We start from the raw sequence: 17,758 nt of genomic DNA, 5'->3' as shown, positions 1-17,758 counted from the left end.
TATACTCAACTCTATCAAAACTGAATGGTTCTATTGCCAGCTCAGCTAAAGATAAAGTTGACTTGGTAGCCTTGTACTTTACTTCTAACTTGTATGTTGATTATCTTGTTAAACCACCTCCTACCATTCCCAGTAGAACTCCATTCAGTGCCTCTGTGGTCTTCTGTCAAAAGGATATCAGAAGAATTTTAATAGTCTTGATACCAAGAAAGTGCCAAGGTCCTAATGGTATTTCTCCAATTGTTCTCAAAATCTGTATTCCTAAGCTTACTCCTGTTCTGTCTCACCTTTTTACATTTCTTATTCCACCAGTGTTTTCTCTTCTGCTTGAAAATTTGCTTATATCCAGCCAGTTCCTGAAAAGGGTGACAAATTCCTTCCATCCAATTATCATCCCATTTCAATTACTTCTACTCCTTTTAAAGTATTGGAGAAATCTATTAACCACCAACTCCTAAACTATTTAGAAACCTTCTATCTGATCAAAGATCGCCAGTATGGATTTTGCCAATGTCAATGCACTGGTGATATACTGGCTTATGTTACTCATCTTTGGACAGATTCAGTGGAGAAGTTTGGCAAACTGAAGCAGTTGCTCTTGACATTTCAAAGGCTTTTGTTCGTGTTTGGCATAAAGGTCTCCTAAATAAGGTTGCATCTTATGGTTTGCTAACTGCTTTTTGTAACTGGGTGTTCAATTTTCTCCTTGACTGCTCACTGGGTGATTGTAAACAGTTCTCTGTCTTCTAACTTCTCCACTAATGTAAGTTCTTTCTTCCACTTAATATACAAGAGAAAAACTCTTGTATATTAATGACCTTCTCCCAGTGACTGGTAATCCTATCTATAGTTTTTCTGATGACAGCACATTGCATTCCACCTTCCAGTTTGAGAAACCTTGCCCTATACAAACAGCTTCAACCTCTTCTAGAATGTCCACTACCAATTCCTTAAATGCTGATCTCCAGGTAATTCTCTAATGGGGCATAGATAACTCAGTTGATTTCAATCCTTCTAAAACTCAGTAATGTCTTATATCTTGCAAAAAGCTTCCTTTTGCTCCTATGTTGCTTATCTTCATTGACATTCAGATTTCTAGACAAGATCACATATCTCTATTAGGGATTACCCTGACTTGTGATCTCTCTTGGCATAAGTGCATCACAAATATTGTTCCTCTGCATCAAAAAAACTGCATTTTTTCTTTCACTTTCGGTGTTACTTTTCTTCAAAACAGTTGCTCATCTGTACAAATCGTGAATCTGCCCTACCATGAAATATTGTTCCAACCTCTGGAGCAGTGGCCCTAAAACCTCTCAGGCTTCTAGATTCCATTCAAAAGAGAGAGCAGTTAGTTTAATTGATGACCCATCTCTAACAGAGCCTCTCCACTGTCATAGATGTTCTGTTTCTGCTGCATGCCTTTTCTATAGATACTTCCATGGGCACTGTTCTTCTGAATTTTTTTCTATAATTCCCACTCTCTCTTCCAAACCAGTTTGAATACATGCCAGCAATCAGTCAGTATCCTTTTACCGTCCAACTTCCTCACAGAGCCAACTTTTCTTCTTCATTTATTCCTTCAACTTCTGTTTTCTGTAAAAACCTTCATACATATTTCCTGAAAATTACAACCTAAGAAATTCAAGTATCTTCTATTAGTCAACAAGTATCTTCTATTATCTTCTCACCATTCAATCCATGCACAGTACTAAGTACTATAGGTTCTAACACCTCTTGTGCTCGGGGTCTACATAAAAAAAAACAAACACACCCAATTCTCCACCTACACATCAAACAGTAAGTTGTTTTGAAGCATTTCTTGATTGATCTGCAAACATTGTGACTTTGCCAGCATTTACTAAATGTCAAATTGCTATCAATCCAAGTTTCATCAATATAAATGATAGCCCTACTTTTCTCTGCTGAGTTGCTTTATATGTCAAAATATCTTGTCCTTTAAGTATAAATTTTGTTTTTTTCCATTAATAGCTTTCCTTTGTTTTGAGATTTTTTACAAGAAAATCCGATTTCATGAAGAATTTTTCGAATAAATATTCTTTTAAAAGGAAAATTTGTTTTCTCTGTCAGAACTGAAATTAATCTGGATGTTGTTGGAACTCTTTTTCTCATTTATCTAAAAGTATTGGACAGTTCACCTTATAACTTTTTGATCAAATTTTTCTACACAAGATACATCACAGCTTGTTTTAGTTCACTTTTGCAGAGATTTAAGAGTTGGATTCTTGTTATCTTTCCCTTCCCTCTAATTGTTTTAATGATTATTTTCGAAAATCCCATAGTGACACTTGCACACTTTTTTGCTTGTTTAACTGGAAAGCTTCTAACTCCATTTAGTGTTTCCTTATCAGAATAATAGGCACCTCCATAGCCAGGTGGGCAGGAGCAGCAGTGCATAGCACACGCTTATTGATTAGACCGGGGTTCGAGCTCGTGACCACCAAATACAGAGCATGCGGAAAGGTCAGGGAATGACTGCCGCATATTAGCATTAGTAGAGGCATTTGATGCAAGAAAGCAAGCTTATGCAGCATCAGCCCAAAAAAAAAAAAAAAAAAACCCACTTCCACTTCACCCCTCTGTTCGTTCCAAATACCTGTCCAGCTGAGCCTTAAACTTATTTAGGCTATCAACCTCCACCACAAGGGATGGAAGTCTGTTCCACCAACCAACCACCCGCTGGCTAAAGGCAAATTTCCTCACGTCTATCCTACATCTGTCTTTCCTCAATTTGAATTTATGCCCTCTCAGGTGATTTTTCTGAGCTAGAGGAAGAATCCCATCAGCATTGAGCATGCTTAAACCATTCAAGGCTTTATACACCTCTATCAGATCACCTCGCTGGTGCCTAGTCTCCAGACAATCCCCGGAGCAATATGGCCTTAGTTGCTAATGCTCCTAAAAACCAAATAACAACAACATCATTTATCAGAATAATTAATGACATTAAATATAATGTTTTTACTTTGACTATGTTTTAGTATTGTCATTTTTTTTTCTTTGTTTTGTTTTGGCATTATTCTACATATTCACCTAAAAGTCAACCTCACCTCCCATGTGAAATATTACTTGAAACCTCCAGAAATCTTTAAATTAAAAGGAAGGATGGAGGTTTCTTCAAGATGGGAGAATTTCACATACCTCTCTTCTTACAAACATGAGTACTTAATATTTTTGAAATTAATTTGATGTCTATTACATTGGAAATGTTGGGACTTTCATGAAAAGCTAGAAGTCAGAAATGATTACTTTGGATGGCCTTTGCCTTTGGCTTTTACCTTTGACTATCACCAAATTTGTTGTTATTATACTAAAGGGTAGCTACCCATATAAATATGTACTTCCTGTTCTTGTCCTCGTATATAAATGGAAATAGCATTGACTTGTGAAACACAGACAGCTCTGCAATATATTCTTTTCATAAGAAAAGAAGACCTATATTCCAAAATTATTATAATGTAATAATACCAGAAATGATTAGCAGCTCTCTCCCAGATGAAATCTTTTCCCTTTTTTTTTTTTTTTTTTTTTTTTTCTTTCAATTATCCATAAGGAATTTTTTTGTGTATTTTTAGACATTGATGAATGTGCCAAAGAGGAACAGTGTCAATTTCGGTGTGAAAATATTCCTGGTAGCTATCATTGTATTTGTCCACCTGGTTACAGATTAAATGCAAGTAACCAAAGATGTTACGGTAAGCAATTTTATTTGTGAATTTTGAAATTTTCTTTTCTATGAAATTTTAAAGTTTATGTAATACCATTCAGGTGCCTCCATAGCCAGGTGGGCAGGAGCAGCAGTGCATAGCACACGCTTCTTGATTAGACCGGGGTTCGAACTCGTGACCACCAAATACGGAGGATGCGGAAAGGTCAGGGAATGACCACCGCATATCCCTGGAACAATATGGCCTTAGTTGCTAATGCTCCTAAAAACCAAATAACAAACAACAACAAAAAACAATACCATTCATTAAAAATCCTTGCAACAAATTTGTTATTGTTATTTAATAATTACAAACATACATGTGTATATATACATATATTTAAATAACGTTTAAAATAGTTGGAAACTGAATCTTTTATGATAAAAATAAAATAAAAAGGTACAGCAAACGTCAGAGGCAGCAAAAAGCATATTCCTCTACATGATGCTTGAAATATAACAATACAAATAAATTAGAATGAGAGTAAAAATATAAATAAAAAATAAAATAATGCCAGCAGTATGGCAAGACAAGAGCGAAAAAGTCAAAAATTAAACTTAAGAATCAAATGAAACAGGGAGGGAAGAGAGGGGTAACAAGAGTAAAAATATTGCAGCAGAAAATCTCTAAGATAATTTAGAACATCTAATTATAAAAATAAATAATAATTCATTAAATTTTGGAAAGCCAATTAATATAGAAATTTAACGGCGCCCCCTCTGACGGGCACCAGGTCCATATTTATGTGAAATATCACCAGCAGAGATCTAGACCATTACAGTAAAATAAAACAAAAATAAACCAAAACATAGACTGACCATTATGCCCCAACTCAAAAGAGGACCACAAGGCCAATAATGGTCCGAGAATCGCTGCATTTCGATCGCTAGACAAATCGCCACCTGTGTTGCCATCCATAGTTCAATTTTCTTTTATATAAACTGGTTAAGATTAATTCTGTCAGTAGTGTGGCTTTGCACTGGAGTACTCGTATCTGTTCTATTTTTAGTTTTCGCTGCATCAGGACCACCACTATTCAAATCCTCTGCGCCGACCGGGCTAGCCAGGTGGGTAAAGTGCCTGCCTGCCTGGCAACTCAAAGGTTGCAGGTTGGAATCCCGCCTCGGGCTTGGATCAGAGTACTGCAAAAACCTTGGGAGGTGCATTATGGCCACAGAAGCCGATGCGCCAACAACTAACTAAAAAAAAAAAAAAAAAAAAAAAATCAAATCCTCTGCATTGGGGGTTCGATCTATGGATCAGGTGGTGGACTGATCTTCCGATTGACTCGCCTTTGCAGCGATTTGTCTAGAGATCGAAATGCAGTGATTCCCTGACCATTATTGGCCTTGTGGTCCTCTGTTGGGGGATGGGGCATAATGATCAGTCTATTTTTTGGTTTATTTTTGTTTTATTTTACTGTAGTGGTCTAGATCTCTGTTGGTGATATTTCACATAAATTTGGACCTGGTGCCCATCAGAGGGGGCACCGTTAAATTTCTATTTTAATTGGCTTTCAAAATTTAATGAATTAATATTTATTCTTATAATTAGACATTCTAAATTATCTTAGAGATTTTCTGCTGCATTATTTTTACTCTTGTTACCCCCTCTCTTCCCTCCCTGTTTCATTTGATTCTTAAGTTTAATTTCGACTTTTTCGCTCTTGTCTTGCCATACTGCTGGCATTATTTTATTTTTTATTTATTTTTTTACTATAATTCTAATTTATTTGTATGGTTATATATATATATATATATATATATATATATATATGCACCATAACACTAGACCAACCTTGAGAGTATTAATTCAGCCCTGGAGAGATTGTTCAGGACTCATGGGGTAGAATTTTTCTCAGCATGGTGTGTGTGCTTGTCAACAGGAGAGACTGCTTCTACAGGGATGGGATACACTTAAATAGAAAGGGTGCAAGAATATTTGCTGATGCTATCGAGGCAATGTTAGGTGGGTCAGAAAACTGCTAGCTTGGTGGGGGGAGTCACAGGCTAATAGGTTAACAGTAGCCACAGGCAGAGGTGGAAATGATTCTTGCACTGCTTCAATTGGAATGTGCAGCAGCCCAGAAAGCCAGTTGCTGGGGATTTTAGGAACTGCTGGGGGATCATGAAACATGTAAATACATGGGCTGTGTTAGAGTAACTAAGAGTAAGAACAGGTGCATGTACACCAATGATAGAAGTACAGTAAACAAATTTTATGAATTTGAAGTGCTGGTTAAGACATCCAAGGTGGATATTGTTGAGATATCAGAGATTTGGTGCCACTCAGATATAAGAGATGCAGAATTGGAATTTGGGGAGTACAATATGTACAGAAAGGATAGACAGGATAGGAAGTGAGGAAGGGTTATGCTGTTAGTTAAGAAACACATAAAATCTAAGGAAGTGCATCCAGTTGACATAGATGGACAGTGCAATGTTGACTCAGTTTGGTGTGACATAAGCACTGGGAAAGCAAAAATGAGGGTAGGAGTTTGTTATAGGCATAATGACTCTGATGAGTACAATGAACAATTATACGGAGAAATAGTGGGCCAGTAAATCGGTGTCTTATAATAGAGGATTTTAACCTCCCAGATATAGACTGGAACTTGTGCATTGGTCACTCGCACACAAGCAAGGCGTTTGTGGATTTATTGGATGATTGTTTTCTGCAGCAGCATGTTCGAGAGGCAACCAGAGAAAGTAATACTCTTGATCTGGTTATCAGCAGTGATTATTCATGCATTAAGAATTTACAGATAAAGGAACCACTAGGTAGCAGTGATCACAGTGTACTGATGTGGGATTTATTTAAAGATGTAACCACCATCAGGGGTAAAGGGAAGGATTTTTGCTTTTGTAAAGCCAACTATAGTGGTCTCAGATTTTTTAGATTCTGTACAGTGACACCAACTGATGATGTTACCAACAGGAAATTCTAAATGGGAAGCATTCAAGGAAGTAATCTTGGAAGCTACTAGGCTTTTTCTTCCAACTAAGAAATACTGCTCTAGGTTCAGGCCCAAATGTATGACAGATGAACTAATTAGACTCGTGGCAGAGAAGAAAAATGTATGGGATGCACATAAATTGTGTTGACACAGAAGCCTATGGTAGATACAAGCTGGTCTGTAATAAAGTCAAAAGGAGGTTAGGCAAGCAAAGGCAGATGATGAGAAATCTTTGGCAAAGGATGGTAAGGAATACAGCAAAGACTTCTTTATTTATATAAACTCTAAAACAAATGGGATGAATCAGATCAGTCCACTTGATATCAGTGGTTTGACTGTAGATGATCGTTCTCAGATAGCTGCGGAACTAAATGAGTATTTTTCATCTACATTCACACAAGGATTTATTCAAGGAGGAGAGGGCCAGATGTTTATTAAACTCAAACAGGGAGTTAAATAATTTTGTAATAACTGAGAGAAAAGTGGAGGATAAATTGTTGAAATTAAATATCAGGCACCTGGGGTGGATGGGATCTATCCAGTTATATTAATGGAGGCAACAGCAAAGGAAGTAAGCAAACTCTTACTTGAATGGAATGAATGGATCAGTGAGATGGGAAGGGTTTTTTTTTTTTTCTTTGGATGATGCTGTATAAGCTTGCTTTCTTGCATCATGTGCCTCGCCTCTACTAATGCTAATGCTAAATCACACAGTTCTTTCTTCTCTCTTGGTGCAAGTTAATGATGTTGTATGCAGTATTTGTTGTGGTCAGTGTGATTCAGTGTATCAAGGGTTGACTTGGTGTACTCTAGATTTCCGCGTAAAACAACCTGCTGCTTCGGTCCATACATCTCAAGTAACCACATCGAAATTGGCTTTTCATGCCATCAATGAAGATCACATATTCCCATTTAATGAAACGGAAATTTTAAACATACAACATAATTACATAAAATTATTGATTGTTGAAACCCTTGAAATGAAGTCACACCCAAATTCTATCAACGACCTTATATAATTTTGGATTTTTGGTCTTTTTAATGCATGCCCAATACAAATAATCTCTCCGTTTAAGAACTTAACACACACTTCACTTTATTTCCAACCCATGTACAAGATGAACAGTCAAAAAGCATTGTCTGCTTAAGGAAGGAAAATACGGTAAATTTTGTTTAATTTGTTTGTTCAATGTATTTATCCATATTTTATAATCCTGATTTTAATTATTTATTCTCATAAACGGTTTTCCCTCTTCAGTTATTTTAATTATTCTGACACAATGTCTTCTCTCGCTCATGGCCTTTCTGAGTTGATTTGATGTGGTTCGGGGTTGGGGCTCTTGGTTTTCAATTCCGTTGTGCGTCAAATCAGTCATGTTTCTATGAGTGAAAGAATTCATTAAAATCATTTTATCCGTTTATTTTATTTTATTCTATTTGTTTACATTTGGAGAGCATTGACTGGAAGCATTCTATGTAAAGATTGAGATAATCTCTTACTCTTTTAAATATATCGTTACAACGTAGAAGTTGTAGCTCTGTGTTTTTACTACACATACCACTACGTGCTCACTTAGAGGCCATTGCAGTCCTTATTGCTCACACCATCTCATTCACCCTTGTCTCCCTAACATACTTAGATAAACTCATTATGTAGATACCAACTCCACTCTGTTTACTAGGTAATTTTAATGCACACCACCCAGATTGGGGGTCACATCAAATGGGCAAACAAGGGAAACTACTTGAAGAAGTAATTGATGAACACAATCTTACTGTTCTTAACAGTGATCTCCATATGCACGTCCACTTTCCCACAGGATTAACCTCTGCCACTGATCTTTCCATCTGTTCACTGATATTATTTACAACTATTGATTGGTTGGTGATTGATGACCTCTACAGCAGCAACCACAACCCAATAGTCTTCAAACAGCAACCACTTCAGGAACCAAAAGTCGACAAAATGGAAATTTCCAAAGCAGACTAATATGTCACTCATGTTGTATTTGATACTAAGATCACAGAATTTTAGCACATTGATGATGCAACAGAACATATAACACAACAAATACTAGCTATAGGCCAAATTAGCAATACCACAATCACATGTAGGAAAACAAAAATGTACCAATCACTCGGAATGCAGAGTGCACTAATGCAAAAAAAGAAAAAAATAAAGCATGTAATTTGTTCTGAAAATATCCAACAAATAATAATGTTATCAACTACAAGAAACTTAGAGCCAAAGCCATAAGAAGACAAACAAAAAAAGTTAAGTTTGCATCCACAATCACCAAAGATACTAATGCATGGCTGATCCGGAAAATAATTAATAAACTCAACAGTAAATCGTCATCAGTTTTTCTCTCCATCATCAATTGGAATAGAAAGGACCTATCATCTCTCAAAGAAATTGTAAATGCCTTCGCAGAAATGTTCTCCTAAGTATCTACAGTGTGTGCATATGATAGAGCCTTTCAAAATTCTAAAGCAATAGCTGAAAAATACAAAATAAACTTTAGCACAAATCATTCATTACCGTATAATGAACCATTTACCATGTCAGAGTTAAAAAAATTCCTTAAATAGCTCTATTAGCAATGCACTTGGTCCTGATGGCATATATTATCTCATGCTATAAAAAGTTAAATGAGAACACCCTTCATTCCATGCTATTATTCTTCAACTGAATTCTCTCTCTCTCTGAAAATTGCTGCACAAGTGCTTGGCACCACTACATTTAGCTTTTCCTAAACCAGGAAAAGACCTAGCACATCCACAGAATTACAGACTAATTTCTCTAACTAGCTGTCTCACAAAGACATTGAAAAAATGATCCATAACTGACTTATGTGGTATCTGGAATCATAATCACTGATCAGCAAAAACCAAGTCCTCCCTGGATGCTATGATTAAATTTGAAGCAAACATCCAGAATGCCTTCATTAAAAATGAACATCTGGTAATGGTATGTCTGGATATCCAAAAGGCATTTGACACCACTTGGCATTTCGGTGTTCTCAATGATTTATTTTTACTTGGTCAAGAGGACATTTGCCACTTTTAATACAGAGCTTTCAACAAAACCGTACCTTTCAAGTTTGTTATCAAAATGCCCTTTCACAATCTTTTGATGACGAAGAAGGAGTCCCACAGAATGCTACACTTTTTGCCTTCAGAATAAACCACATGACAAAAGACATTCTTGCCACTGTTGACCTATACCTATATATATATATACCTGTTGACCACAGCATACCTATATGCTGCTGATGACCTTACTATCTCCTGCCATGCCCAAAACATGAATTGTATCAAACAATAACTCCAATGTGCAATCAATAAAATAGAGCAGTGGATGTCACAGAATGGCTATCACCACTCCGAACAGAAAACTATTACAATACATTTTTATAAAAAATGCAAGTTACATCCTGAACCTGAATTACTACTAAGAACTCATTATGTTGTGCTGTCTGGCATCTGCTTCTTGGGTCTACCTCTAGACAGTAAGCTGAACTTTCTGCAATACATAATGAAGGTCCGAATTATCTGCCAGAAAAAAATTAATATCCTTAAAGTAATATCAGCTATGACATCGGTGATAGATACACACTTCACTTCACTTGTGCCATACACTTATTAGATTTCAACTAGACTATGGTGTGCCTGCATGTGATTCTGCTAGAATGACTGTGCTTGGGTGGCTTAACCTGATTCATCACTGTGCTTTATGGATATCCCTCAGAGCATTCTAGACATCTCCTGATCAAAGTTTATACTTAAAAACAAACAAACCAAGTCTTTATCTTAGGAGAAAATTATTACTCCTCACTTATGTGGCAAAAATACGGAGGCAACCAAAACATCTCATATGGCCATATCTCTTTGATCCACAGTTAAAAGTGAACTATATTAATAAGTCTAAAGAAAATAAAAATAAACCTGTGGGAATAAGGCTGAAAGAGCTAACAGAACACTGGAATATTCTGCTAGATAATGTATTCCAAGAAACTTCTGGATCAGATCCTCCATGGACTATATACTCACCATGTTGTGATGACTATTTTTGTAAATGGGGAAAGCAATCCATACCATTTATGAATATCAAACAACTTCACATGGCATGTAATATCAATCTCCCATTGCACACAGATATACACAGATGGATCGAAAACAGAAACAACTGTAGGTGCAGCAGCAGTATTTCCTATTTTCACCATTACATCACTCCCAGTAGACTGCAGCATTTACACTGCCAAACTGTATGCAAATAAATTGTCACTTGATCGTATCAATGCTGTGTAAATTATAACCTCCTCTGCAGGTTATAATTTATACAGACTCACTGAGGGCAGTGACTGCACTACAAAGCAAATCGCCACCTTTTCATTCTGTTATGAAACAAATCTGATCTTTGTTGTTTCAGCATGATATAACATCCCAATCAGTGAAAATCTGTTGGATTCCAGAGCACACTGGAATTCCTGGAAATGAAAACACAGATGAAGTTGAATAGACAAACTTTTGGAGCGAATTGATGCAAGAAAGCAGGCTTATAGAGCTTGCTTTCTTGCATTATATGCCTATGCTAATGCTAACTGTATTCAGACCACAAACCTCTTATCCAACGGGATAAGAGGTTTATAGTCTGAAATTTATAGCATGCCACAATCAGTGGAAAAATCTATGGCAGTCTCTATGGCTCATTTAGACCTACTGCATTATTCAGAACATCAAAGCCATCCACCACTTAATGAGAAGCCAATAATAATCTCAGTCCAAGTACCTCAAAACAGTCTATAATAGTGGGATCTTTGAGTTTTTGATGAACAGCAGATTTATCTCTTTTTTGTGATGATATTGAATTAAAAATGAAATTAGCAATTTTAGATTAACTTATGGATAACAATCTCAATTCCAAAATTGAGAATATGCTGAAGGAAGGGAAAGTATACCCCCAAAAGGCAGAAAAACAGAAATACAGTATTCTCTTTTTCATATTGTTTCGATGCTTACATTGAAATAAAGCATCACACTTTTACTAAAGTAAAATAGGTAGGTACAGACTTTGTGGAGAAGGTAAACAGCATCAGACATAACAAGAATAAATGGTAATATAGATTCATGGTAAATGCAGAATTTCTCCTTCATTGGAACATTGCTGCTTACAAGTTATCTCCATGGTATAGATGTTTTATTTTCTTGTCACAGAGAATTTTACAAAGAACATGGTACATTATTTATTGCTGCACCTTCTTTTCCACTCAATATATGGTGCCTCCGTAGCCTGGTGGGAAGGAGCAGCAGTGCGTAGCACAAGCTTCTTGATTAGACCGGGGTTCGAGCCCGTCACCACCAAATACAGAAGATGCGGAAAGGTCAGGGAATGGCCACCGCATATCCCCACAGGAATCAGTGTATGCTATTGCAACAAGAATTAGAGAAATTAGGCAGAGGGACTGAGAAGTGGCAGTTGAGGTTTAACATTGATAAATGCAAGATACTGCTGCCCATATGCAGTACACCCACAGTAGTAAAGAACAAAAAAGATCTAGTAATTTTACAATGTGACCTGAAGGTGAGCAGTACAGATAGGCAGCTATGATGTGAGCAGTACAGATAGGTAGCTAGGTATTCATGGGGTTCTATCACCAATTTCATTACCTTGTATAAAGCAATGGTTAGGCTGCATCTTAAATACTGGAACAGGTCTAGAAGCCTCATTTCCCTGATTAATCTTGTTGCTCTTCTCTGAATCCATCCCAACAGAATGGGTACAGGGAAGAAAAACAAGATTAATAAAAAAAAGGGAACAACAAGATTAATAGGGGGGGGGTACAAAAGGGTATGTTTATTAAGAAAGGCTTCAGTTCTGCAAATTGCAGAACTGAAGGTCTTCTTGTGGGTGCATAGTTTCTAAGGCACCTGTGAGGATACCTGATTGTAGTGTTCAACACTTTAAATGGATCGAGTAAAGTAAATGCTGATGGCATCCTTACTCTTTCTTGGACAATACATGTAAGGGGATATAAATTGAAAAAGGGTGAACAGGTGTCAAAAATTTGCTTTCAGCCAGAGTAATTGATCATTGAAACAAACTTCCATCTGGTGTTGTGGAATCAGGTAGCTTGAATTAATCAGACAAATCGTTAAAAGGGATGGAAAGGTGAGGTGTGATAAGTAAATGGCATGGCATGGCACAGTGTATTGCTGTAAAGTTCTAGTTATACTCTGGAATGACCGGCAGGTCAGGAAGTTTACCATAAATCCCAGGGGCTCACATCTGGTGAGTATGGGCTTGGCACACACAGGGTCCTGAGCTGGATATCATCATTTTTCTCTTTCTTGGTGATTCCCTTCTATTTCTCTTGCTCTCTTTCTCAGGGTAACTGGGGAATTTTTTTTTTTTTTTTTTGGCTGGTGCAGCATAAGCCTCAGGCTTCCTTGCGCCATGTGGCTAATAATAATAATAATAATAAATCATGAATACATACAATTGTTAACCATATTTAGCAGTCACACAAGCTTGAATTCTGGTCTACTCAAAGAGTGTCTACTGCACTTGTGCTCCTGACCACTTGATTGGCAAGGTCCTTTCCCATTCAGTGTTGATTGTTCTAAACCACTATGCCAACAATTTAACCTGTCGTTTTATGGTTCTGTTACACCCGCATGCCAATCACTTTATCATCAGTTATACTCACATGTTAATGTCTATTGTCTTTTGCCCCTCCCCCCAATCGCCTCCTACTGTCAAATAATGTTATTAGTTATTATGATGTATGATGTTAATTTTGTGCTTCTATGGGTGTTTTTTTTGATGCACTGGGCTTTTCTTTGTTTCTTTAAATGCTGTTTGACCATTCCTGCTCAGTAGTTAGTTATTTCAGTTGCTGAATGCTGTTGATGTTCATTCAACAGCATTAGCATTAGTAGAGGCATATGATGCAAGAAAGCAAGCTTATTCAGCATCAACCAAAAAAAAAAAAAACACAACCACTACTCCCATTTCACCCCTCCATTCGTTCGAAATACCTGTCCAGCTGAGCCTTAAATTTGTTTAGGCTATCAACTTCAACAACAACAAGTGATGGAAGTCTATTCCACAAACCAACTGCCCGCTGGCTAAAGGCAAATTTCCGCACATCTATCCGACATCCGTCCTTCCTCAATTTGAATTTATGCTCTCTCAGGTGATTATTCTGAGCAAGAGGAAGAATCCCATCGGCATTGAGCAAGCTCAAGCCATTCAAAGCCTTATACACCTCTATCAGATCACCTCGCCGATGCCTAGTCTCCAGACTCTGTAATTTGCAAAACTTAAGCCTTTCTTCATAAGAGCAACCCTTTGTTCCATTCACTAATCTTGTTGCCCTTCTCTGTACTCGTTCCAGCAGCTCTACATCCTTCTTGAAATGAGGCTTCCAGACCTGTATACAGTACTCAAGGCGTGGCCTGACCAATGCCTTATACAAGGGAATAATCACATCCCTATCCCTGCTAGAAAAATTCCTGTATATCATTGACAAGACACCATGAGCTACTCTTGCAGCTCGTCTGCACTGCTCAGAGAACTTCATATCTGCCTGCACAATTACCCCCAGGTCCTTTTCATTCTCTGCCACTGTCAGCGTAGTACCACAGAGTTGATACGTTGATCTGGGGTTACTGTTTGCCGTATGTAGTAATTGACATTTGTCAATGTTAAACTTCATTTGCCACCTCTCAGCCCATCTGCTCAACCTTTCCAGATCCTGTTGCAGCAGCATAGCATCAGTAGTGTCCTTAACAACCCTGCCAACCTTTGTATCGTCTGAAAACTTAGACATTAAGCTTGATATACCATCATCAATATCATTTATAAATACAGAAAACAACAATGGACCCAACACTGAACCCTGAGGAACTCCACTAATAACATTAGTCCACGTTGAGCAGTGTCCATTGATTACCACTCTCTGTCTTCTGCCACTCAACCATCCCTTTATTCATAGCAGCAATTTGCCTCCAGTGCCACACTGCTCCAATTTGTGCAGCAGTCTTCCATGCGCAACAGTATCAAAAGCCTTTCTAAGATCCAAATATATAATATCAAAGTTATTCCCTGCATCCAGTTCTTTTCTGACTACATCATAGTATCCAATCAAATTGGTCAGACAAGACCTGCCCTTAACAAAACCATGCTGTGTCTGAGCTATAACTGAATTCTTGTCTAGATGATCCTGCAGTGCTTCTTTAACCAGTGCCTCCATTAATTTTCGTGGAACCGAAGTTACAGGTCTGTAATTACTTGTGTTGCCCTTTGATCCTCCTTTGTGAATTGGGGTTACATTTGCACATCTCCAGTCTATGGGTACCCCCCCCCCTGAGTCCAAAGAAGCTCTCATAATTATGGCTAGGGGTTTGCTTACTTCCTTTGCTGCCTCCTTTAATATAACTGGATAGATACCATCCACCCCGGGTGCCTTTTTTATGTTTATCCTCAACAATTTCTCCTCCACTTTACTCTCAGTTATTAGAAAATCATCTAGCTTACTGCCAATGTTTACTTCACCTACGACATTCCCCTTCCTGAATAACTCCTCATGTGTGAATGTAGATGCAAAATACTCGTTTAGTTTGTTAGCCACCTGAGCAGGATCCTCAACTATTGAACCATCAACATCCAGTGGACCAATCTGATTCATACCTTTCCTTCTTGAGTGTAAATAGATAAAGAACTCTTTTCTGTTTTTCTTTGCATCCTTTGTCAAGGATTGCTGATAATCTGCCTTTGCCTGCCTAATCTCCTTTGTGACTTGGTTACAGACCAACTTATATCTGTCATAGGCTTCCATATCACCCATTAATTTGTATGTATCCCATGCATTTTTCTTCTCTGCCGTATGTCTCATTAGTTCATCTGACAACCATTTAGGCCTGAACCTTGAACAATATTTCTTGGTTGGTATGTAAAGCCTGGTAGCTTCCAAGATTAGTTCCTGGAATGCTTCCCATTTTGAATTTGCTGTTGGTAACATCCTCAGTTGGTCCCACTGTATAGAATTTACATACTGTCTCAGACCATCATAGTCGCCTTTACGAAAGCAAAAACCCTTCCCTTTACCTCTGATGGTAGTTACCTCCTTGAGTAAATACCACTTCAGCACACTGTGATCGCTGCCACCTAGTGGTTCCTTTATCTGCAGATCCTTAATGCATGAAGAATCACTACTGATAATCAGATCAAGAGTATTACTCCCTCTAATTGCCTCCCGAACATGCTGGTGTAGAAAACAATCATCCAATAAATCCACAAAAGCCTTGCTAGTGTGTGAGTGACCAAACCACAAATTCCAGTCAATATCTGGGAAATTAAAATCCCCCATTATAAGACTTTCTGATTTACTGGCCCATTCTATTTCCCTGTACAATATCTTATTATACTCATCAGAGTCATTAGGCCTATAGCACATTCCTACTCTCAATTTTGATTTACCTATGCTTATGTCACACCAAACTGACTCGACACTGCCCTGTCCATCGATTTCGACTGGCTTCACTTCCTTGGATTTTATGTGTTTCTTAACTAATAGCATAACCCCTCCTCCCTTCCTATCCTGTGTATCCTTTCTGTAGACGTTGTACTCCCCAAATTCCAGTTCTGCATTCCTTATATCTGTGAGATACCACGTCTCTGATATCCCAACAATATCTGCCTTTGATGTTTTGAGCAATACCTCAAATTCATCAAATTTATTTACTAAACTCCTAGCATTGGTGTACACGCAAGTAAGCAGTGAGGGTTACTTCTAACTTTTCTTCCTCTATATAGAAGAATCATTAGAGGAAGGGACCACTGGGACAGAGGAATCCCTCATTTTCAAGATTTGATCAGAACTGTTTTCCATGCAAAATTCACACATATTGCCATTAAAATTGTCAAAAGAGGCTGTTGTGATATATGGGTTCAAGTTATTTTGCCAACCTGTGAATGGAACATTATATGAATGAGAATTAAAATAAACTGAAGAATGATTTTATTATTCTCTGCCATTTACAAGAAAAAAAAAAGAATTTCACAAACACAAATTAATTTCTACAAAACATACATTTAAAATGGACTGCTTTCAGCAATATGAATAACAATATTTTGAAAATTTTTCTTCAAAATTTTCTCATAAATCTGTCTGTGGAGAACAAAATAAATATTAATTTATTTTGTTCCATTTAAACTTTTCAGGATGGTTTTCAGTCTCCACCATTGGACTGAAAACCATATGGTGTGTGCACTCTTGTGAGTTAATATGCAAAACATTCTTTGTGCTTTAATATTAAATGCTGGTAATTCTTTTTTTCCACTTTTGATTATCATTATATCGTACCCATTCATCTGTTATGATCATAGATTTTTTTTTTTTTTTTTTTCAGTATTTAAGATGAATTCAACGGAATATTTTCTTTACTGATCCTCTCAACTTAATTGGTTTTTAAATAATTGCAGTTCACAAGTCTCTTAGTTTCTGTACTATTTAATGACAAATACCTTTGAAATTCCTAACTGAAATGCTATTTTTGTTATTGATGTACAAGTTGACTAAAAGTAAATAATGTGCAATATTTGTTTCACTGCAAGTTTTGCATTTTTCAGAAAGCCATGTTTAAGTAATGAAGCATATTCATTACATTTCTTGCAATGCCATTGCTTTTGGCTGTATGCCTTTATTATCTTATCAGTTCTAAATTACTACTGCATGAAAAACAAAACAAATCTGGTATAATCTGCTTACTTCTCATGAAAAGAAATCAAGAATAGTTTAATTTTCTCTGAAAATTTCTTCAGAGAAAATGAAACTTCAAAGATTCATTGCAATTCACAGTAGTTCATTAGTAAGCAAGTACATTCACTTTCAGCCACAGTAATGTGTTTTTACTAATGGGGCCTTTATTCTTATAGTCTCTCCTTTATAGTCTCTTTCATTGCCTTTGCCAATTTGCAAAAATATCTAGAAAAGGCTTCTGAATTTGTAAATAATTATTTGGAATGCGAATTATATTAACAATTATCAGTAAATAAATTTCATTTCTA

The 17,758-nt window shown here is 37.0% G+C and overlaps 1 protein-coding gene across 1 annotated transcript in view; it reads left to right on the top strand.

Annotated features, from left to right (window-relative positions):
- LOC150087903 (hemicentin-1-like) overlaps positions 1 to 17,758 on the top strand; it is a 1,496,027-nt gene that overhangs the window by 1,465,483 nt on the left and 12,786 nt on the right. The window contains exon 78 of the mRNA XM_090369959.1: positions 3,597 to 3,716. Within this exon, the coding sequence (XP_090226085.1) occupies positions 3,597 to 3,716 (120 nt within the window). The remainder of the gene's footprint in view (positions 1 to 3,596; positions 3,717 to 17,758) is intronic.

This window comes from Mastigoproctus giganteus, chromosome 3 (genome assembly GCF_048544385.1).
Source record: "Mastigoproctus giganteus isolate SK-2022 chromosome 3, ASM4854438v1, whole genome shotgun sequence".
Classification (NCBI taxonomy): Eukaryota; Metazoa; Arthropoda; class Arachnida; order Uropygi; family Thelyphonidae; genus Mastigoproctus; species Mastigoproctus giganteus.
Note: the sequence above shows the minus strand (reverse complement) of the source record. Positions and strands in the feature narration are given on the sequence as shown.